Below are 23,656 nucleotides of genomic sequence, written 5' to 3'. Positions count from 1 at the left end.
TTTTTGTTTTTAGCCTTTTATAGCTGATGGATACATTGGTAGTTATGCTTAAATGTGCTTGAAATGCTGATCATGGTGAACTGTTAAGTAGTGATCAGTTCATAATTGCCTTTTCCTTTGGTAGACAATTTGAAGAAAAACCTTTTAATTAGTGGTTTTTAACTGCTTTGATAACCAGATGGAAACTACGGGAAACTTTTCTCCTAATCATGCTTATATGTACATCTGCCTGTGTGTAGAAAATCTACATAGGATCTGGGAATCATGGATTTCCTGAAACATATGCATAGAACACAAAGTCTCTTAAACGTAGTCTATATCCTCTGTTTTAAATATGGTTGTTTTATATTTTATTGTTATTATTATTATTTAATTCTCAAAATACTCTGGGGATCCACTGCAAACCTTTCATGTTATTCTGCATTATAATTAAAGAGAACATGACAATCATAATGGTCCTAAGATAGGAGTAACAGATGGTGAGTAGTGATAAGGAGGTAGAAACTTTATTAACTTGTGGTGTTTTTTGTTTTGTTTTTTAAAGAGATAGGGTCTCCTGTTGACCAGGCTGGTTTTGAGCACCTGGCCTCAAGCAATTCCTCTATCTTGGCCTCCCAAAGTGCTGGGATTACGGGTGGGCATGGGCCACTACCCCCAGCCCATTAACTTGTTTTGAACTACTGCCTGTTTATACTATTCTGCAAATGTATAATCTTAGCATTATTAAGTAAATTTGAAAGTGGAGGTGAATTGTAGATACTTAAAGCTAAGCTAGTACTTTTAAGAGAATTGTAATTGATTGCTTCCTATTTTCTAAATGAGAAAGCTGAGGATCAGAGAGATTAACTGGATTGGCCAAAGACTTATAGCAAGCTAATTACAGTGCTAAGATGAAGGCTACATAGTCAGGCAGCTAAAATCCACATTTCCTTTCTTAGGTTTTTGATTTTTTTTTTTTTTAAATGGGAAGATCGGAGAGCCTAGGAAGGCATTATTAATACAAGTTCTGAATTTCTTTAGAGATTGTCCTTTGTGATGTTAATGTAGATCTCTAGAGTGAAGAAATGAAAAGAAGTTTTACCCAGTAGAAGGAACTACACTTGCTACCTAACTTAGAAGTATTACTGAGTTAGGGTGTACTGAATTTGAAACCAAGAGGTTGTCTAATATTGAATAATATGTCAGCTTATGCAGTTTATATTGAGGAATTTTCAGTGATTCTTCCCTTCCCCAAGTGTCAAGGTAAATGGGTATGTTTACATGGAAACATTTCTTTTCCTTTCCTTTGAAAAGGGGAAAAGTTAAGCTTATTTGAGATTACTTGAAATGTCAGTGGTAGATTCTGTTAGGTATTCTAAACAGCTTTTTCAGGCAAGTGGTTATTCTACAGTTTTCCTGCTTGTCAAAGCAGGGATCGTTTATAATTTATTTGACAATCTCCCTTTATTTCAAAGGAAGGAGAATGAATTCAGATTGCTCTGCCTTTTCTGAAGTATGTGTTCAGAATCTTGACTGGAAGCCAAACATGGCTTCCAGTTGCTTAGCAGAGAGGATATGTTCTGAAAAATGTGTCATTAGGTGATTTTGTTGTGGTGTGAACATCATAGAATGTACTTACACAAGCCTAGGTGGTATGTAGCCTACTACACACCTAGGCTGTATGGTATAGCCTATTGCTACTAGGCTGCAAACCTGTTTGGTATGTTGCTGTACTTAATACTGTAGGCAATTATAACATACTGGTATTTGTATATCTAAATATAGAAAAGGTAATATGTTGCACTACAACATTACAAAGGCTGTGACTTCACTGCATAATACATTGGGACCACCATTGTATATGTGGTCCATCGTTTGGTTGGTCTATGGTTACTGCTGAGTTTTGGGTGGTATAACTGATCTTCTGAGGGGAGTGTGGTTTCTGATCCATAGGATCAGGGTAGTGATCCAGTACCCAGAAAGGATTATAGAACCAGGAAACATCGGCAATGAGCAAATGGGTGTTTCTTGAACAAATGTCAGCAATCAAAGAGTCCTTAGAGATAGTGTTAGTCATTCTTTAGTCGATGAATGTTTACTTATTGTCTACTCCTTGTCTGGCACTGTTATAGAGGTACAGTAGTGAATATGGCAGACAGAATTCTTGCCCTTGAGCTTATAATCTAGTTGAGGTGGGTTGTGGGGAGGCAGAGATAAACAACATATCATGGATGATGAGGAGGAAGAGATTGTTCAAAGGTATAGGGGATGAACATTATTAGTATAAGAACTGCAAAAACAAAATTCTTGAGGCAGAGGTTTTAAAAAAGGCTAGGGTAGCTGGAACAAAGATGATGGAAGGGAATTTGGGTGGGAACTAGAGAGAGGAGAGAAATTAATTAGCTTAGAGAGACAATGTGAGGTTAGATTATGTAGGGCCTTACAGGCAACGATAAAGATTCAAGGTTTTTATTCTTTTATAAAGATAAGCCATTGGAGAGATTTAAGCAGGGGGATAACAGCTGAATTACTGCTTTAAAATGATCATTTTCATTACTGTGTGGAGTGTCTGTTTTGGGGCAAGGGGTAGAGTAGATAGAAAGTGCAGAATGGAGACTGTCAGGAAGCTGTTGCATTGGTCTAGTGTGGTGATAATATAGATTTAGACTTGTGTTTCAGTGGAAATGGTGGAACATGGTAAATTTTAAGACATGTTTCAGAGGTTGAGTTGTCAGGACTTATTAATGTATTGGTTAGGTTATATGATGGAAAAAGGGAGAGAGATAGATTAGGAGTCAATCCCAGATTTTTGGCTTGGGCAACTGTATAGCGCTGTTAGCTGTAATAGGGTGGGTAGGTGGTTGGGAAACTTAAGGAGGAACAGGTATGGGAGTGGAGATAGGTTAGTAATACTTTTTTTTTCCTATGTAAATACTGAGATGGCTTTAGTAAACTCAATTGGAGTTAAATAGTAGCTGGATGTTTGAGTCTAGTGCTCAGGGAAATGCTCTGAATTATAGGTATAGATTAAGAAATCAGCACTATGTGGATGATATTTTAAATCCATGGAATCAGAAGGCTTTGCTTGATGAGAGAGCATAGGTACAGAATAGAAGAGGTCTTAGGAATGCTTAGGAATGTAGTAGAGGAGGAGCTAAGAATGGAGAGTGAGAAGGCACATAAGTAGAGGTTAAGAAAGATGTTAGTGTGGTATCATTGAAGTGTACAGGAGAGAGTGTTTAAAGGAGGAGAAAATATAAAACCATATTAAATGCTGCTATTAGGTGGAGTGAAATGAATACTTTAGTAAGATAAAGAAGTAAGGAAGTGGAAGGGAGTTTTGCTGGGAAAGGAAGAGGGATGTGTAGTTAAGAGCAGTTTTTAAAAGTCGTGTATAGACTGTGCATGGTGGCTCATGCTTGTAATCTCAGCACTTTGGGAGGCAAAGGTGTGAGGATTGTCCAAGGCCAGGAGTTCAAGATCAATGTGGCCAACATATTGAGACTTCATCTTTTATTAAAAAATAAAAAAAATTATGTTTAAATAAAAGTTATGTTTATATACCCATGAGAATCATCTAATAGTGAGGGAAAAATATATGATACAGAGGAGGGATAAAAGGGAAAACTTGCAGGAATAAAATTCTTGAGATAACAAGAGGAACTGAATAAGAGCTTGGAACATTTATTTTACCATTACTAGAGGGTGGGGAGTAGGAGTTACAGATGTAAAGTAGACTGATTGATTTTAATGAGGGAAGAGGAGGTAGTTCTCTGTGTCTATTTTTTTTTCTGTAAAGTATATAGTCAGATCAGCAGCTGAGAGTGTAGGTATGAACATTCGAGGGGAGGACAAGGTAAGGTTCCCACACATATATATTGTAAAGAACGCAAAGTGGTTTTTCTGTGATGGGAGATGGGGGATAGTTGTAGTAGGATTATCCAGTGATATTGACTGCCTAATTTAGATTTGTAGTTACATGGCTATCCATAGCCAGCACAGCTGTATGTTTTTTTCTCCAGCTGCGTTCAACTTCTTTAATATAGTCATGGAACAACTGGATAGCTGAATTTAACTAAAATTGAGCTTTTCTAGACTAGTCAAATTGAGAAAGAAAGGTACAAGGGAGTTGTAATTCAGTCCTTTAATTTTGTGATGAATACTGTCAGGCACTCAAATATTTTGGAATGAATAAGAAAGCAAAATTTTGGATTTTCCTTAAAAATACTCATTTAACAATGAGGCACTGTTAATACACAATTGGGTTATCTTGTGGCTTATGTGCCCTAAGTATCTAAAAAACAAATTTGCTTCTGGGTTTGTAATTCTGATTCTCCTTCTTAGAAGTAACTGTGGTATAATCTTCATGTCATTTTTTTTCAAAGGTCTGTCTATGATGGTGAGGAACATGGACGTTTCATGGAGAAGCTTGAAACTCGTATCCGTAATCATGACCGAGAAATTGAGAAAATGTGCAACTTTCATTACCAGGGCTTTGTGGACTCTATAACTGAACTGCTAAAAGTGAGAGGAGAAGCCCAGAAACTCAAAGTAAGAAGGCTCTAAGAGGCACTGTTTCTCTGTCCTGTTTTGGGGTTTTGACTAGGATTAAAGGATTAAGGATTATAACACAGAACACATATTTGTAGTGAAGATTTTTGTACAATCAGAAAGGAATTTATACTGAAATGCATATTCTTGAGATTATGGCTTTTTAGCCTAAAAGAATACACTTTTAAAGTTGTATTTTAATTGGGATAACTACCTGTGGACCGGAGCTGATCAGTAGCTAATTCTTTTAAACAAACTCAGTTTGGCTCTTCATGTTTCTGTTTCCTTGGTGGATAAAAGTTATCACTATAGAATGACAGGATGTCAAGGCATTGCTATAAAATTCTTTGTAGCATGCCACCTAGGCCAAAATAAAAACCAGTGGTTGTTGTAGAGGGTCTTCTACCAAAGAATGAAGATTATTTCTTGATGTGACAGATTAAGGTTCATTAAGGAGGCTAGGCACATGGTCTGGACCCTGGCATAGCAAAGTCACTTATCTTAGATAACTCACTTTTCTTGTTGATCTTAAATCTAACTACCTTCACTAAGCTCTTCTGTTATTGCTAATGATCTATATGTAATTTGAGTTTTTTATGTAAACACTCCTCATATGATCTGTAATAATAGTTTTATTTTCTTCTTTCAAGTCCTTATGCTTTTAATTCTTTTTCTTATTGAAATTTGAATTAAAATCCTAAAAGGATTTACCTTGGCATGGGGTTAACTTGACAGTGAGTGTAAAATTCATTTTAAAAATACATTGATAAGAAAGCAAAGAAACAGTTTTACTGAAGGGCAAAGTGGGCAGTCAGACATTATATTGTATTCTAAAGCTATAATACTTTAAAAGTTCAATTGATTGTACAACATGACCTAAATCACTATGAAACGACCAAATTTCTTATTTAGCATGAATTTTTGTCTTTTGCTGATAAATATTAATATGTTTGATTATGTGGTGCTATCCTAGTCCCCATTGGGTATGGGTATTATGTAGTATACAATATATACCTTAATATGTTTATAAAATCTCCAAAATTCTTAAGTTTAAACAGATTAGGTCCTAAGGCTTTAAAAAAAATTTATGGACCTGTACAACAGTATCCAGCCATCTTAAGAAATAGTGTATTGCCAGCACAATTAAATCTCTCATTTGTACCCCCTCAGTTGCTTTCGTTACTCGAGAGGTAACAAGTCTTTTGATTTTTTGTTAATGTTCTTTAATGCTTAGTTATTTTCATTTAAAGTAAGTTAGGTTTTTTTCCTTATTCAACATACCAAAATTAATTTCAGAGGAACTAAAGAGTTAAATGTAAAAAATAAAACCATAAAAGAACTAGTAGAAAATGTAGGTGAATATTTGTATTATTTCAAAACATTTCTAAACAAAATTTCTAAACCAGAAAGAAAAAAGTGGACAGATGTGACAACATTTAAGAAGAAAGAACTTATTCTACCTACAAATTGAAACTTAAAAGGCAAATAATAAAAAGTATTTACAAACACATATGGCAAATTGTTGATATCCTTATATATGAAGATTCTTAATAAAATAGGAAAAATGTGAACATTCTCATGGAAAACTGAGAAATACACAACAACATGCAGTTTACATAAGAAGAAATATAAAGGAATTCTACAATTTAGAAAAAATTAAAGGAGTGCAAATTTAAACAATAAGATGTGAATCCTTAAATCCCCACATAGTTTTAGGATTTATTCTAAGGCTGTAGGTGCATGTACAAGGATGTTCATGTGATGGTTTCTTTTAAAAGGTTTCTTTTAAAATGATGTTCCTAACATCATTTAATAGAGAGTTACCAAAAGAAATTATAGTACATCTATTTGAAAGAGCAATAAACTTCAGTAGAGTATAGAGGATATTTACCATGGGAAAGTATAAGAGGTGTTTGTTTAATGTATAAAGCTGATTAAAAACTATGAACAGTTTTTTCTTTTTATAAATGAAATGCACATACTTTACATGCAAATAAATAAGCATTAAAGAAGATTGGAATAGGGTATAACAAAATGGGTTATCAATAATCCCTTGATAATAAATAATTTTAATGTTTTCATTCTTGTGCCTTATGCCTCAGCCTCCCAAGTAGCTAGGACTACAGATGTGTACCACCATGCCTGGCCAATTTTCGTAGTTTTAGTAGAAAAGGAGTTTTGCCATGTTGGCCAGGCTGATCTCGAACTCCTGTCCTCAAGTGATCTGCCCATCTCAGCCACCCAAAGTGTTGGTATTACAGGCATGAGCCACCATGCCTGGCCATATTAAAGAATCTTTATAGTGCTTCCTTCTATTTATTGGTCCATACATTTGTAATTCTTAAATTTCATCAGCTGATCAGCCTCAGCTGGACAAAAGTATCTGAAATGCTTTTCTTTGTATTTTAAGTTTCCGGCAGTTTCAACTGACAATTTTAACTCTTCATTGGAAAACTCAGTGTTACAGTGTACACGTTAAAACAAAATTTTCATTCAATATAGGAAAATGATAAGGTGAAATCCATGTTAAAAAAACAAGGAAGACATAAAAGGAAGGAGATGATGAAGAAGGGGCAGACTGCAGAGATGCTTATGAGATACAGTATCTCATCTATTTGGAACAGAGCCCATGATGCTCAGGTTTCTGGTTTGGGTGAAAATAAAGTATTAACTACCAAGTAGTTGGTAGTTCTAGTCATTCATATGGGGAATGAAATGGAGAGGGCCAGAATCTCATGACTAGTTTGAATCCTCTCCCTAAAAAATGTATCCTTGCAGGAGAACATGAGAGTGTAAATTGAGAGCAGTTTCTCATGACTTCATAGAGAAGCCCATAGAGTGATTCCTCTAGGGCATGCTTTCCAACCCTTTTCTTGTCACAGCATACATAGAAAGTGATATTTGAATGGCAGGCACCTAAGAATAAACTAGAGGGGTTTTGGGAGAATATGGGACTTGTTTTTTAAAAAAAATTTTTACATTTTCTTTATGTATTATAATAAGAATAAAATACAGAATATTAGGATATATTAAAAAATATGTAAATGTTCTAAACAAATATTTTCATCATTTTAAAATGAGAAACTTGAACTTGATACCATGAAATAACCTTTTTTTTGGGACAGAGTCTTGCTCTGTTGCCTAGGCTGGAGTGCAGTGGTATGATCTTGGCTCACTGTAACCTCTGCCTCCCAGGTTAAAGCAATTCTCCTGCCTCAGACTCCTAAATACAGGCGTGCCACCATGCCCGGCTAATTTTTGTATTTTTAGTAGAGTGGGGGTTTTGCCATTTAACCAGGCTGGTCTGGAACTCCTCAGCCTGGGAGTTCTGCCTACCTCAGCCTTTCAAAGCTCTGGGCATACAGGCATGAGCCACTGCACCTGGTCTGATAACTTTTTAAATAATTTAGTTTTCTGCTTAAAATGACTATATGCCATGCAAATGTAATCAAGACTTTAAAAATGATAACCTCTTTGAATTTCTCATAGACACTATTCAAGAGAACCTCTTATTTTATGTAGAGGATACAAAACATTGTTATTCCTGTATCTATTAAAAAAGTGATCCTCTGAAATTATACTAAAGAATTTTTTTTTTTTTTTTGAGATGGAGTTTCGCTCTTGTTACCCAGGCTGGAGTGGTGCGATCTCGGCTCACCGCAACCTTGCCTCCTGGGTTCAGGCAATTCTCCTGCCTCAGCCTCCTGAGTAGCTGGGATTACAGGCACATGCCACCATGCCCAGCTAATTTTTTTTTTTTTTTTTTTTGAGGCGGAGTTTCGCTCTTGTTACCCAGGCTGGAGTGCAATGGCGCGATCTCGGCTCACCGCAACCTCCGCCTCCTGGGTTCAGGCAATTCTCCTGCCTCAGCCTCCTGAGTAGCTGGGATTACAGGCACGTGCCACCATGCCCAGCTAATTTTTTGTACTTTTAGTAGAGATGGGGTTTCACCATGTTGACCAGGATGGTCTCAATCTCTTGACCTCGTGATCCACTTGCCTCGGCCTCCCAAAGTGCTGGGATTTACAGGCGTGAGCCACCGCGCCCAGCCTAGAATTTTTTTTTAATTTTGAGACAGAGTCTCACTCTGTCACCTGGGCTGGAGTGAGGTGGCACAATCTTGGCTCATTGCAACTTCTGCCTCCTGGGTTCAAGCTATTCTTATGCCTTGTGCCTCAGCCTCCCAAGTAGCTAGGACTACAGGCGTGTATCACCATGCCTAGCCAACTTTTGTGTTTTTAGTAGAAATGGGGTTTCGCCATGTTGGCCAGGCTGGTCTTGAACTCCTGTCCTCAAGTGATCTGCCTGTCTCAGCCTTCCTAAGTGTTAGTATTATCGGCATGAGTCACCATGCCTGGCCATATTGAAGAATCTCAATAGTGCTTCTTTCTATTTACTGGTTCATACATTTGTAATTCTTAAATTTTGTGGGAGGATCAACCTCAGCTAGACAAAAGTATCTGAAATGCATGAAAATAAACATATGGGGTTTCCTGGCATGACCTGTGCATGCTATTTGTCCTCACCCAGCCATCCCTTCTTCCTCTACTCATCTTGGGCTATTCTTTTCTATGCTTCTTGGACACCTGTGTCCCATACTTCTCCTGTAGCTCCTTGGTGCCCTGTTCCATGAATGTCAGCACAATGTTTTGCATCTGGTTATTGGAGTAGTCGTGTGGTGGAATACCTCCTTGGCGGGGTAGTACTGAATATAGCTCATAATGCTCCTGAAATGCTGTTATCACTTGCTGGTTGGTACTCATCTTCTTTTCCTCTTACTTCCCTTGCCTTCCATCACATTTCTTCAAGTTGCAAGTTCCTTCAACTTGCTGAGGATGCCCCAGCAGGAATTCCTGAACTGGAGGCTACTATTTTAGGGTTTTAGTCTGTTTTAGGCTCTACCCAGACACTTTGAGGCAGAGGAGATTAATGTCTAGTAGCACACCTGGGAGACTCTGCTCTAGGGGCATCCATTTGGCCCAGGTTCAGAACCTATGAAATAAAAAGTTTCCTGAACTCTAGAAAATAGTTTACAAAATGTAAAAAGTTAATGCTATTTTAACATACCAATGAAAAGAAACTATACTCCAAGATGCCCATTATTTCTTTTGATTCTCAGTGTATACACACACACACACACACACACATATCTTCTTTGAATCAAACAAAGTAGTGTCCTAGACTCCTAGACATATATCTAGTATAGTTTCTTTTCATTGTTTTTTTTTTTTTAATTTTTTGAGACAGAGTGATGCTCTGTCACCCAGGCTGGAGTGCAGTGGCATGATCTCAGCTCACTGCAGCCTCCAACTCCTGGGTGCAAATGATTCTCCTACCTCAGCCTCCTAAGTAGCTGGGACTACAGGTGCATGCCACCACACCCAGCTAATTTTTGTATTTTTAGTAGAGATGGGGTTTCACCATGTTGGCCAGGCTGGTCTCGAACTTCTGACTTCAAACGATCCACTGCCTCAGCCTCCCAGAGTGCTGGATTACAGGTGTGAGCCACTGCACCTGGCCTCTTTATTGTTGCGCATTGAAGTAGTTATTGAATGGTATTGACATTGTTATTATCTTTCTTTTTTTAAATTTTTATTTATTTTTTTGAGATAGTGTTTTACTCTTTTGCCCAGGCTAGAATGAAATGGCAAGATCTCAGCTCACTGCAATCTTTGCCTCCACTGAGTTCAAGTGATTCTCCTGCCTCAGCCTCCTAGGTAGCTGGGATTACAGGTGCCTGTGACCACGCCTGGCTAATTTTTGTATTTTTATTAGAGATGGGGTTTTACCATGTTGGCCAGGCTGGTCTCAAACTCCTGGCTTCAGGTGATCCACCCGACTCGACCTCTGAAGGTGTTAGGATTACAGGTATGAGCCGCCACACCCGACCGGCAGTTATTATCTTTCTTTCTGGAAGCACTGGTTAGGTTCCTAGGGATATGTTTTAGAACCATGGTTTGCATGAAATTAATTTAGTGCGCCTTGCTCAGTATTTTTAAGAAAAACTGAAATTAAATACATGTACTAAGGATAAATATTATTTCTTGAAAATTGTGTGTGTTTATTCCCTATATTTGTATACTGAATTGCAATGTATTTTTTACAGTGAGTTTAAGGTGAAAAAAAAGTGAGAAATGGTGCCTTCATAAGACAAACAAGGCTACTCTAGTAGAGACAATGATACTGAATTTAGGAGTATTTATGGAGGGTTGAATTTTAGGACATCTTTAGTTTAGGATAAAAAATACCTAGTTTATTGTTGAATAACTACTGTAATGGGGATAGCATTATCACCCAAGGCTACCCATATGATTTTTTATTCACATTGCTTGAACACTTTTTCTTATATTGGGCTGAATACTGTTTTCTGGTAACAAACACTGGTTTGGGTGATAGTCTTCATTTTTAGGGAACCACTTTACTTCCAACAGTTGTTCAGATATTTGAAGGGCAGCCATTGTTTAAATATGGCTTATAGTATACAGGGTCCAGCTATAGTGTACAGTGTCTTCAAGTGAATATTTTTCCCTCTCTTGGCTAAAAATTCCTTCATCTGTTTTTTATGTGGTATAGCTTTGACTCCCTCTCCAAATCTATTCACCTCTAATCATGCTTCAGCTTGTAAGGCCCTTCTTAAAACGTGGCATCCAACTGTAAGTTTTATAGTGTGGTATTACGACCTTACCATCTCCTTTATTCTAGACCAGGGGTTAGTAAACTCTGTCTCTTAGGCCAAATCCAGCTTGCCTCCTGTTTGTATAAATAAAGTTTTATTGGAACACAGCCACGACCCTTTATTTACATTTATTTTCTTTATGGCTGCATTCCTGCTATGGAGGTAGAGTTGAATAGTTACAACGGAGACTGTATGGCTTACGGAGACTGTATGGCTTGCAAAGCCTAAAATATTTACTATCTGGCCCTTTATGGAAACAAATTGCTGACCCCCTTTTAGATAATGCTTCCATTAACATTGTCTTAGAGGTACATTTCAGACAGTTCGTCACTCTTAATTTGTATTGAGCTCAGTGTTTCACATGTGGTGCTATTAAGTAAATAATAAAGAGGGAATTTGCTGGTTTCTTGCCTCCCTTTCTGGTACTTTATAGAGGCTTCCTGGAGGACTTCAGATTTCATTTTGTCTTTAGAAGGGGGTTCATATGGTAATCTGCTTTGAATGATAGTCCAGGAATAGAGTATATAGTTCAGAACAGTGATTTCAAAAATGTGCTTTTTAAAAAACTAGGTACTTGAGAAGATCTTCAGTTAAAGGGTATTATGTAAGATAAATTTGGAAAACATCCTATTGATATCCCTTTCTTGGGCATTTACAGTGCATGTCATTGTGTGTGTGTGCCTGTGTGCTTGCATGTGCATGGCTGTGTGCATGTGCAGAGTACCTGCCAACTAACATTTCTTGATGTCCTAAGGAACATAATAGGAAATGCTAGGTTAGGGGATGCATTAAAAGTATAAGGAGTGGCAATTATTGGTGGAAGGCTAGAAAGCCTTTGTTAAACATTTTAGAAGTTAACATTGCTTATGTTTTGATATCACAGATGATGAGGAAATTACTATTCTGTATAATTAATTTTTTCCATCATTGAAATGTCAAAAGTGGGTATCAAAAGAAGTAGATGCTATTTCCTTTAAATATGAACTCTGGATCATTTAAAGGCTTATTCACAAATTTTTGACTATCAGATGGAGAGATTATATTGGAAATTTGGAAATATGGAAGTGTTAGGAGCTGTTGAGAATTAATGAACCAAAAAAACTTAAGGTAAAGCATCTTCTGAAATTAAGATTACAAGCAAACAGAAAAACTTTGACTTGAGTTAAAAAGTTTGATGTATACCCAACTTTTCCAGGAATACATTGGTGATAATGAGAAAAATCTATGATACAATTTGTTCTATTTTGTTTTTCTCTTCTCTTTTTCCTTTTGTCTCCCCAAAATTAAAGTGTGATCTTTAGTTATTATAGTATTTTAGTTTAGAAATGTTCTAAACTCACCATATTTGTCAGTAAATTTTTCTTTTCAAAAGGTCATGCAAACATCCAGGATAAGAGTTGACATAATTTAAACTCAAGAGAATGCCACTGGACCAATATGTAGTGGAATACTGAAAATATCTAACTACCTATTCTCAATCTTTTCATATTAAATTTAGATATTTTTCAACTATTGTCTAAATATTTGTTTTTTTATGAGTTTAAATTGTCTTCTCTCCACAGAATCAAGTGACGGATACTAATAGAAAACTACAACATGAGGGAAAGGAAGTAAGACCAGTTTACCTTCTGAAGAAATCTTTTCTGTTTCATGCCATTCTCTTTTAATGACTATGTTGTTCATTTAGTGGTTAAGACTGTAAGTAGTATGTTGGAAGTATTTGGACATAATTGTTGCTTTTCCAAATGTTTATCTGAATTAATTTACCATAGTCACTGGAAAGCCTAAGGAGAGAGGATACAGCCTTCTGAGTTGTGTTTTTAAATCACTGACTAGTCATATTACAGTAATGCTGTGCCTCTGCCTAGAATGTTATTTCCTCAATATTGACCTTCTTCAAATCTTTGCTCAAATGTTGCCTTCTTTTTTTTTTTTTTTTTGAGACAGAGTTTCACTCTTGTTACCCAGGCTGGAGTGCAATGGCGCGATCTCGGCTCATCACAACCTCCGCCTCCTGGGTTCAGGCAATTCTCCTGCCTCAGCCTCCCAAGTAGCTGGGATTACAGGCACGTGCCACCATGCCCAGCTAATTTTTTAAAAAATATTTTTAATACAGATGGGGTTTCACCATGTTGACCAGGATGGTCTCGGTCTCTTGACCTCGTGATCCACCCGCCTCGGCCTCCCAAAGTGCTGGGATTACAGGCGTGAGCCACCGTACCCGGCCCAAATGTTGCCTTCTTAATGAGACCTTTCCTGACCACCTTATTTGAAGTTGTCTCATTCTTACCTGTGCATTCTTTTGATCCTTTCCCACTTTTTCTTCATTTTGCCTGTCATGCTCTGATATTACATTTAATGTATTTTGACATATATATGTGTGTGTATATGTGTGTGCGTGTGTGTGTGTGTATCTGTCAACTTCCATTGGAAATTAAACTCCATGAGATTAGGAATTTTTGCTTGCTTTATTCATTGCTGTATCCCCTCCATCTACCTAAATAGTGAATGACAATGTGGATGCTCAACAAATAGTTGTTTAAAAAGTTAATCCACCAGGCGCGTAATCACAGTGTTTTGGGAGGCTGAGGTGGGAGGATCACTTGAGGCCAGGAGTTTGAGACCAGCTTGGGCAACATAGTGAGACTGCATCTCTACCCTCCCACCCCCCTAAAAAGGAAATTGTAACCCAGTGTGGTAGTGCATGCCCATAGTCCCAGCTACTTGGGAGACTGAGGTGGGAGGATCTCTTAAGTCCAGGAGCTTGAGGTTGCATTAAACCATGATTGCACCACTGCACTCTCAGCCTAGGTGACAGAGGGTGACCTTATCTCTATCCCTCCACCATGAAAAAAAAAATCATTGATTCTGTTAATTGACATATTTATCATTTGAACCATCACAGTTTACAATATTATTTTACATCCACTTGTCATTTCATCCTCATAGCCAACAAGATCAGGACAGGTATTATGACTGTTTTATTGATGAGGAAACTTAAACGATTTGCTAAATTTTACATAGTAATTGGCAAGGCTGGGACTAAAACCCAGGCTTTCTGACTTATAGTACCTAACTGTTCTCTGTTATCATGTTCCTTTGTTATCACCTAATACTTTTTAAATGTATTTTGATTGTTTCATCAATGACTTTTAGATTAGCTTTTGATTGTTTTATCAATGACTCAATCAGGACCATTCTCTTGTTCTTTTTTGCATGGTATCTAAGCAGATTACAGTATTTTTAAGGTATGGGTATGGGATAAATGCTGCAAGTAGATGTGTAGATCATTACTTTTTAAAGAAGTTTGCCTCACATTCTAAATTCTGCAGAGTACAATTTCTTCTAGTTACGTTATGGTAGACTTCAGATAGAAAGAATAAAAGTGATTTTCACTACACTGTTAACTCTTAGAAAAGCCACATCTTTTTTTTTGAAACGGAGTTTCGCTCTTGTTACCCAGGCTGGAGTGTAATGGTGCGATCTCGGCTCACCGCAACCTCTGCCTCCTGGGTTCAGGCAATTCTCCTGCCTCAGCCTCTTGACCTGTGATCCATCCGCCTCGGCCTCCCAAAGTGCTGGGATTACAGGCTTGAGCCACCGCGCCCGGCCTGAAAAGCCACATCTTTTAAGTGTGTGGTTTATTTGTTGAAATAGAGATTTAGTTGAAGACTGTTGTTTTCTTCTGGATAGCCCTTGTATTTTAGGACTTCATTTTACTTAGCTCTTCCTAGTATCGTATGTATCTTGGGGAGAAAGTGGGAAAATGTGCAGGAATGTTTTACTGGTTAGGAAAGGCAGCACCTTAGTTCACTTGGCAGGTCTTACTGTGAAACTGTCTGGGATTTTCTGATGAATTGAACATAGTGTGGAAAAATGTGACTGAAAACTTTTTATTTACAGCCTTTGGCATAATTCAGTCTTTTTCCCTCTTGCTAAGCTGGTAATAGCAATGGAAGAGCTGAAGCAGTGTCGACTACAACAGAGAAATATTTCTGCCACTGTTGATAAATTAATGCTGTGTCTTCCAGGTGAGGAACTGGAAATGGAGAAGGCTTCTTGGTGTAATTTTTTAGCTTTAATTAGGCTTTCTCTAAATCATGTTGTGTATTCTTTTCTCTCTTTTAAGTCCTAGAGATGTACAGCAAACTGAGGGACCAGATGAAAACTAAACGGTAAGATTTTTTTTTTAATCAAACAGTTTTTACTTTATAAAATTTCTGTTATTTAGAATACTTTAAGGTCCATATTTAGCATAACTTTTGAAAAAATAATTAAGTCTCTGACATCTTCTTGACCTTTTATGTATTTATTGATTCATTTTAGATTTATTTATATGTAGTAGTGGTATGCTAATGTGTTCCATCATGTGTTATGTTTAATAAATCATACTTTTAGTTAGATTTTTAAAAGACCCAGTCTTCTAGGAAAAAGCATATACCTATTTTAATGATAGTTGGTTTGAGATGTGTTTTGATTTATTTAATAGTGTTGCAGAAAAAAATAGTACTGGTTTTGGTGTAAGAGTGCATTAGCTGGGGTTCCTCAGAAACAGAACCAGTAGCATGTTTGTGTGTGTGTGTGTATATGTGTGCGTGCATACGTGCATGTGTGTGCATGTATCTCTGTTTACCTACTGGAGAGGGAAGTATTTATTTTAAGGAATTGGTTAACATGATTGTGGAGTACAGCAAAAGCTGCAGTGTAGGTGGGCAAGCTAGAGTCCCAGTGAAGAGTTAAGATTATAGCTTAAGTCCAGAGGGACTCTTCTGTATAATTCCCTCTTCCTTGGGCACTGTTAGCCTTTTTCCTATTAAGGTTTTCACCTGTGGTGGAATGAGGCCTATTCACATTTATGGAGGGTAATCATCTTTACTCCTAGTCTGTAACTTAAATGTTAATCTCATCTAAAAAATACCATCACAGAAACATCTAGAATAATATTTGACCAAATATCTGGGTCCTATGGCCCCCCAAGTTGCCACAAAAAAGTAACTATCATCAAGGGGAAGGGTACGGTTAAATTCAGAGGATTTCTTTACTTTATGTTGTTTTCTTCTAGAGGAAAATCTACAGTGACTTTATAGTTCTGCTCCCCAAACTGGAATAAGCATCTCCAACCTCTCTGCCCTGACATACCCTGAAGTATGTTGGGGATATATGAAGCTATAGGATAAATGGAGCCTATGTTTCTGGAATGTTGGTTTTACCTAGGTTTTTAGGCAAAAAGTAGACAATTGAAATGTATTTAATATTGAGATAAGAATAGAAATATTATGAGCTGGGCATAGTGGCTCACGCCTATAATTCCAGCACTTTGGGAGGCCAAGGCAGGCGGATCACCTGAGGTCAAGAGTTCAAGACCAGCCTGGCCAATATGGTGAAACCCCATCTCTACTAAAAATACAAAAATTAGCTGGGTGTGGTGGTGCATACCTGAAATCCCAGATACTCAGGAGACTGAGACAGGAGAATTGCTTGAACATGTGAGGCAGAGGTTGCAGTGAGCCAAGGTCATGCTACTGCACTCCACTGCAGCCTAGGTAACATAGCGAGACTCCATCTCAAAAAAAAAACAAAAAAAAAAAAAACAAAAAAAAAGAAAGAAAAAGAAATATTATGGATAAAGAATTTTGAAGCTGAATCATTAGACATTAAATTTTTTGTTTCTTCTGGTCATTTCCAAGATTTCCTTCTCTCCAGGAGGACATGCTCTTATAAGAGAACATGGTTAGAACACCATGAGAAGTTCTGTCTGAGATGTGAAAGTAGTATTAGTGCCCTAATAACATTTTAGTAAAGTTCTAAAATTATAGAGAATTTAAGAATCACCTGTGAGCCAGGTGCAGTGGCTCACACCTATAATCCCAGAAGTTTGGGAGGCTGAGGCAGGCAGATCACTTGAGGCTAAGAGTTCGAGATCTGCCGGGCCAATATGGCAAAACCCCATCTCTACTAAAAAACAAAAAAAGGAGCCGGGCATGGTGGTGCACACCTGTAATTCTAGGTACTTAGGAGGTTGAGGCATGAGAATTGGCTCACACGATAGCTTGAATTTGGGAGGCAGAGTTTGTGATGAGCTGAGATAGCATAATTGTACTCCAGCCTGGGTGACAGAGTGATATTGTCTAAAAAAAAAAAAATCACCTTCTCAGAATTAACAGATATTAACAGTTTTCCAGTTTTAATTCATATATATGTAAAGAAAAATAGTATATATATATATATAAAGTATATATGGATAGAAAGAGGTATATTTATACACACACACAAACACACACACACAGACTTTAAAAAATTACAGATAAAATTTATGTTCCCTTCTTCAGTCTTATTCCTTTCCTTACTCCTCTGAGGAAACCAGTATCATAAATTTATTGAATGTTTTTCTAGGCTCTGCTTTTAATATTTATAAATCATATATTGTTTTGTTTTGTGTTTAAAAAGTTTATGTTGATGATTCTTAGTCCTCATTTTGGGATCTGCGTATTCACTCAACAAAGATGAATTGAGTACCTACTATGCGCTAGATATTGCTCTTGGTGCTGGGGATATAGCTATGAATGAAACAGATAAAAATATCCACCCTTTGGGGCTCGCATACTAGTAGACAGCTTATTTCTTTATGTGTATAGATACAGTTTGCTCATTTTAATCACCCTATGGTAGTCTATTATATAAATAATTCACTTTTCCCCTGCCAGTTCTAGTGCTGTTCACCAATATTTCTGGCTACTTCCTTTGGCACAAGGTAGTATTGTATTTCCTGGGTTCCTTGTATGTATTTACTGGATTCCCAGTTCTGTGTGACTTTTTCTGGCTGATAAGATGTGAGCAAAAGTGGTATGTGTCACTTTGGGCTTAGCATTTAATTTCTCTCCAGAGTTCTCTTATTTTCCCTTATTCTTGAAAACCGGCAACTCCAAGATGCTGGCTGAGTTCCTGAGTAACTTCAGGGAGCAGAGCCTACCTGCCAACCTGTTATGAATATATAACATGAGTAAGTTTTAAATCTTTGTTTTAAGTCCCTGAGATTTTTGGGGTGGTTATTGCTACAAGATAACTATCCTGACTGATACTATTAGGGACATTTAGTATGTTTCCAGTAGTAATGATAGACAGTGGTGCAATAAATATCCCTATTCTTGTCTCCTTGGGCTCATATTCAAAATTTCCTGACAGTGTTGTTCTTCTGATGTTGTCATGCATGCAAATGATATCATGGGGATTTGTTAAATATAGATTCTGATTGAATAGGTCTGGCTGGGTCATTCCTGAGATGCTGCACTTTCTGTCATGCTCCCAGGTCATGCCAATTTATTGGTCTAGGGTCTATACCTAGAAGGAGATCAGCTGGATCAAAGAAAAGGTTTACATGTCTTTGATCTTTTTCTTGTTCTCTATGGTGATTTCCCCATTCATCCTACCATTGGTATTTTGTGGGAAGTCCTGTTACTCTACCTCCTGGTAACATCTATATTGTCAAACTTTTTTTGATTTTTTACTAGTCTGATTGTGAAGTGATAGATCACTATGGTGATTTTTATTTTATTTTTATTAGAATATTAGTGAATTTAGGTTTTAGGCATTTGGGTTTTCTCTCATCTACTTGCTGCCTGCTTTTAGGTTATTTTATTTTTCATTTAAAGGAATTATATACTTTGGACGCCTTTTCCTGTTATATATTGTCTTCCAATGCATGGTTTATCTATTAACATTATATAATTAGTAGTTTTTATTGTATAGTAGTTTTCAGTGTTGATGTAATCAAATTTATTTTTTGGGTTTCAAAAAATTTTATTTTTAGGCATTCCTTAAGTTCAGTATAAATACGTGTCTTTTTCTTGAACCAGCTAAAGAAGGTTGCTAACGTGACACACCGTCGTCCCCAATTACTTTAGTGGGGTTGCCTACAGATAAAGACATTATTCTAGGCAACCACAGTGCAACAGAGAATGGACATAAGCTTTGATATATTTCTAGCACCTAATCAGCATACCCAATTCAAGTTTTTCTAATTGTCTCAGTCATGTTCTTTCTAGCAAAAGGATCCAGTTCAAATCACATGTTGCTTTTAGTTGTCATGTCTCTTTAGTCTTTTTCAGTTCTAGAACTGTCCTCATCCTTTCCTTGCCTTTCATGACCCTTATTACTTTTGAAGATTACATGCCAGTTATTCTGTATCTTGTATTATTTAAAAAGCTCTCATCTAACAATCTCTGTTTTTAATTTAGACTGTTTATATCTTTTACATTTCATACAATTATCAACATATGGGCTTAAATCTACTGTCTTCTAATACATTTTCCATTTATCCTACCTGTTCTTTGTTCCTTCTCTGTATTCCTGTCTTTTAAAAAAATCAATTTCTATATTTTAGAATGTTGTTTTATATTTAGTAATGCGCTATTATTTATACCTCTTTGTTTACAATTTTTTCTTGTTCTCCTCAACGTATTGGTTACAGGACCCCTGGGGGTCTGTAGACGCTTAAGTGCCTTATATAAATTGGCATGGTATTTGCATATAAGCTACACACATCCTTCTAATACTTTCAGTCATCTCTAGATTGCTTAGAATACCTAATACAATATAAATGCTATGTAAGTAGTTGTTACACTGTTTTGTTTTATTCATTTAAAAAAATTTATTATTATTATTATTTTGATTGTACTTTGGGCTCTGGGGTACATGTGCACATCCTGCATCATGCAGGATTGTTGCATAAGTACATAGACGCCACATCTCCCCATTCCCAACCGTCACCTACTTCAGGCATTTCTCCCGGTGTTATCCCTCCCCATCCTCCCTGCCCCTGCTGTCCCTTCCCTCCCCTCCCCTTTCCTCCACCTCCCCAGCTAGCTCAGTGAGTGTTGTTCCCTTCCCTGTGCCCAAGTGTTCTCATTTTCATCACACACCTATGAGTGAAAACATGCGGTGTTTGGTTTTCTGTTCTTGTGTCAATTTGCTAAGAATTATGGTTTCTAGATTCATCCAGGTCTCTACAAAGGACACGAGCTTGTCGTTTTTTATGGCTGCATAGTATTTCATGTGTATATGTGCCACATTTTCTTTGTCCACTCATTGATGGGCATTTGGGTTGATTTCAGGTCTTTGCTATCATAAACAGTGCCTCAATGAACATACCTGTGCATTTGTCTTTATAATAGAACTTTTATTTTTCTTGAGAACGGAGTCTCACTCTGTCGCCCAGGCTGGAGTGCAGTGGCGTGATCTCAGCTCACTGCAACCTCCACCTCCCGAGTTCAAGTGGTTCTCCTGCCTCAGCTTCCTGCTTTTTAAAAATATATTTGATTCGTAGTTGATTGAATTCACAGATCTGGAACCTGCAAATATAAAGAGCTGATCGTATTTTATTTTTTTCGTGGTTGCTTCTATCTTTACAATGTGTAACTTACAATGAGTCTTTAACTATTATACCAATCACACACAATGCAAGATTCTTATAACGATATTCCTGCATTTTATCCTCCTTTATGTCATTGTTGTGTTATTATGTTATTATGTCATAAAGCCTATGACAGCAATATAGTGTTACTGCCAATACATGTTCATTTTTCTGTAACTTTTAAAGAAATTAAAAAATTAAAGAGAAAACTCTCATATATTTACCTACATTTTAAAAAAGTGTAGATTCAAGTTTGTATCTGGTATTATTTTTCCCTTTTGGTTAAAGGACATCCTTTAATATTTCTTGTTGGATCAGTCTGCTGGCTATGAATTCTCTCAAATGCAGTATGTCTGAAAAAAGTATTTATTTCACCTTCAGTTTTTAAATTGAATTACAATTCATATATCACAACATTCATCATTTTTAAGTGTACAGTTGAATAGTTTTTAGTACATTCACATGGTTGTACCATCATCACCACTAGCTGATTCCAGGACATTTTCATTAACTGCAAAAGAAATCTTGTAACCATCCTCTTTCCTCTTTGCTCAAGCAACCACTAATCTACTTTCTGTCTCCATAGATTTGCCTGTTCTGAGCATCTCATATAAATGGAATCATACAATATGCAGCCTTTTGTATCTGACTTTTTCCACTTAGCATAATGGAAGGTTTTCAAGGTTCATTCATGTTGTAGCATGTATCACTGTTTCATTCCTTTTTATGACTGAATACTCTCTCATTGTACAGATATACTGGTTTTAGTTATCTTTTCATCAGTTGATGGACATTTGGGTTATTGTCACTTTTTAGCTATTAAGAATAATGCTGCTACAAATGTTCATTTACAAGCTTTTGTGTGAGCATATGCTTTCAGTTTTCTTGCAAATATACTTAGGAGTAGAATTTCTGGGTAACATGGTAAACACTTGGTGCACTTGTCTCTTTGCATGTTTTATCATTTTGAGGAACTAACTGTTAGCTTCTTTTCCAAAGCACCTGCACCTTTTCATCTTTTCAACAGAGGCATAGATGTTTCCAGTTTCTGCATAACCTAGTCAATACTTATTGTCTACCTAGGCCAGGCGTGGTGGCTTACGCCTGTAATCCTAGCACTTTGGGAGCCCGAGGTGGGCGGGCTTGAGGCCAGGAGTTTGAGACCAGCCTGGCTAACATGGTGAAACCTTATCCCTACTAAAGATACAGAAATGAGGCGGGTATGGTGGTCTGTGCCTGTAATCCCAGCTTCTCAGCGGGGCTGAGGCATAAGGATTGCTTGAACCCAGGAGGCAGAGGTTGCAGTGAGCCAAGATCGCTGCACTCCGGGCAACAGAATGAGACTGTTTCAAAAAGAAAAACAACAAGAACAACAACAAAACCTTATTATTTGACTTTAATCTAGCCATCCTGGTGGGTGTGAAATAGTATATCATGGTTCACCATTGTTTTTCAAAAATACTCTTGATGGGTATAGAATTTGAGGTTTATAGTTTCATTAGTTCATAAGACATGATTTCATTGTCTTCTGGCTTCTGAAGTTTCTGAGGAGAGATGTATGAGTAGCCTTGCCTTTGTCTCTCTGTATGTAATGTGTCTTTTCTCTAGCTGTTTTGCCGAGGCGGGTGAATCACGAGGTCAAGAGATCGAGACCATCCTGGTCAACATGGTGAAACCCGTCTCTACTAAAAATACAAAAAATTAGCTGGGCACAGTGGCGCGTGCCTGTAATCCCAGCTACTCAGGAGGCTGAGGCAGGAGAATTGCCTGAACCTAGGAGGCGGAGGTTGTGGTGAGCCGAGATCGCGCCATTGCACTCCAAACTGGGTAACAAGAGCAAAACTCCATCTCAAAAAAAAAAAACAAAACAAAAAAAACTTTTTTCTTTATCATTTGTTTCCAGCTATTTGATTTTGTGCACTTTGGTGTAAATATGTGCACACATGTGTGTATTTATCCTGCTTGTGGTTTGTTTAGCTTCTTGGATCTGTGGGTTTACAATTTTTGTAAAATCTGGAAAATGTTGACATTATTTTTCCAAACCCTTTTTTTTGTCCTTTTCCCATCACCATTTTGAGACTTCAGTTATATTAATATTTATGTTGGACAGCTTGATTAACCCCACAGGTGACTTGAAGATCTGTTCTCCTCATCCCTGCATCCCTCTCTGTGCTTTATTTGAGATAGATTTTATGGCTGTGTTCAAGCACATTGATCTCTCTCATTTGCATTGTGTAATGTTTTAGTCCCTTTCAGTGACATTTTCATTTCAGATAATATATTTTTCATGTATAGAAGTTACATTTGGCTTTTTATGTTTCATTTCTTTCATTATTTACATACGTGTACATTATCCTAATTGCTGTTTTTATGTACTACTTTGCTAATTCTGCCACTTCTGGCATTTTTTTAAGATCTCTTTCTGCAGACTGATTTTGTTTTTCCTGGTTGTAGGTCAGTTCTTTGCTTCTTATCATGTCTAGAAATTTTTGATTGAATAATGAACATTATGCTGATGAGTGTTTGGATTTGGAGGTGCTTTTTTTTTTTTTTTCCTTTAGAGAGTGTTGAGCTTTGTTTTAACAAATTGTCTGTTGATTGCAGATCAGTTTTGTTACCTTCAAACCCAATTTTTAAGCTCTACTTAAAGGCCCACCTTTATTCCAGGGGCAGGTCAGCTTTACTAAGTAAGACCTGATCCTTTTATAATCTACTCTGAATAGCTCAAGAGTCCCCAATGACTCTTTACTTTGACTGTTGAGAGTTTGAATGTTTATCTGCCTTGTCTGAGATCCTTGAAGTGTTCATCTTGCCTTCCCCTGGTTGGTCTCCCACTCTCTTTCTTCCTTCTGCCTGTCCATGTGGAATTTCACTTTTCGCATGCCTGTCCTAGTACTTAGCAGACTCAAGGGAACCCCTGTGCTCTTTTTCTGCATTGCTCTTTTTTCGGGGACCTCTGCCACACAACTTCAAGCTGCATCAATTTTCCTGAGCTATTATCACTGATTCTTTTAAGTCAGCAAGGTTGCTGAGCTCTGTTT

The 23,656-nt window shown here is 37.2% G+C and overlaps 1 protein-coding gene across 5 annotated transcripts in view; it reads left to right on the top strand.

The window, feature by feature from the left end:
• The window catches only part of EXOC6B (exocyst complex component 6B), a 694,189-nt gene that overhangs the window by 78,407 nt on the left and 592,126 nt on the right, over positions 1 to 23,656 (top strand). For 4 of the 5 annotated variants that reach the window (XM_035272275.3, XM_035272273.2, XM_035272271.3 and 1 more), the window contains 4 exons: positions 4,365 to 4,530; positions 12,769 to 12,816; positions 15,147 to 15,237; positions 15,336 to 15,381. In XM_035272275.3, coding sequence (XP_035128166.1) covers positions 4,365 to 4,530; positions 12,769 to 12,816; positions 15,147 to 15,237; positions 15,336 to 15,381 — 351 coding nt within the window. The remainder of the gene's footprint in view (positions 1 to 4,364; positions 4,531 to 12,768; positions 12,817 to 15,146; positions 15,238 to 15,335; positions 15,382 to 23,656) is intronic. The other variant, XM_078349070.1, reaches the window with a different exon arrangement.

This window comes from Callithrix jacchus, chromosome 14 (assembly GCF_049354715.1).
Source record: "Callithrix jacchus isolate 240 chromosome 14, calJac240_pri, whole genome shotgun sequence".
NCBI classification, from domain to species: Eukaryota; Metazoa; Chordata; class Mammalia; order Primates; family Cebidae; genus Callithrix; species Callithrix jacchus.
This window is presented reverse-complemented; position numbering and strand designations above follow the sequence as displayed.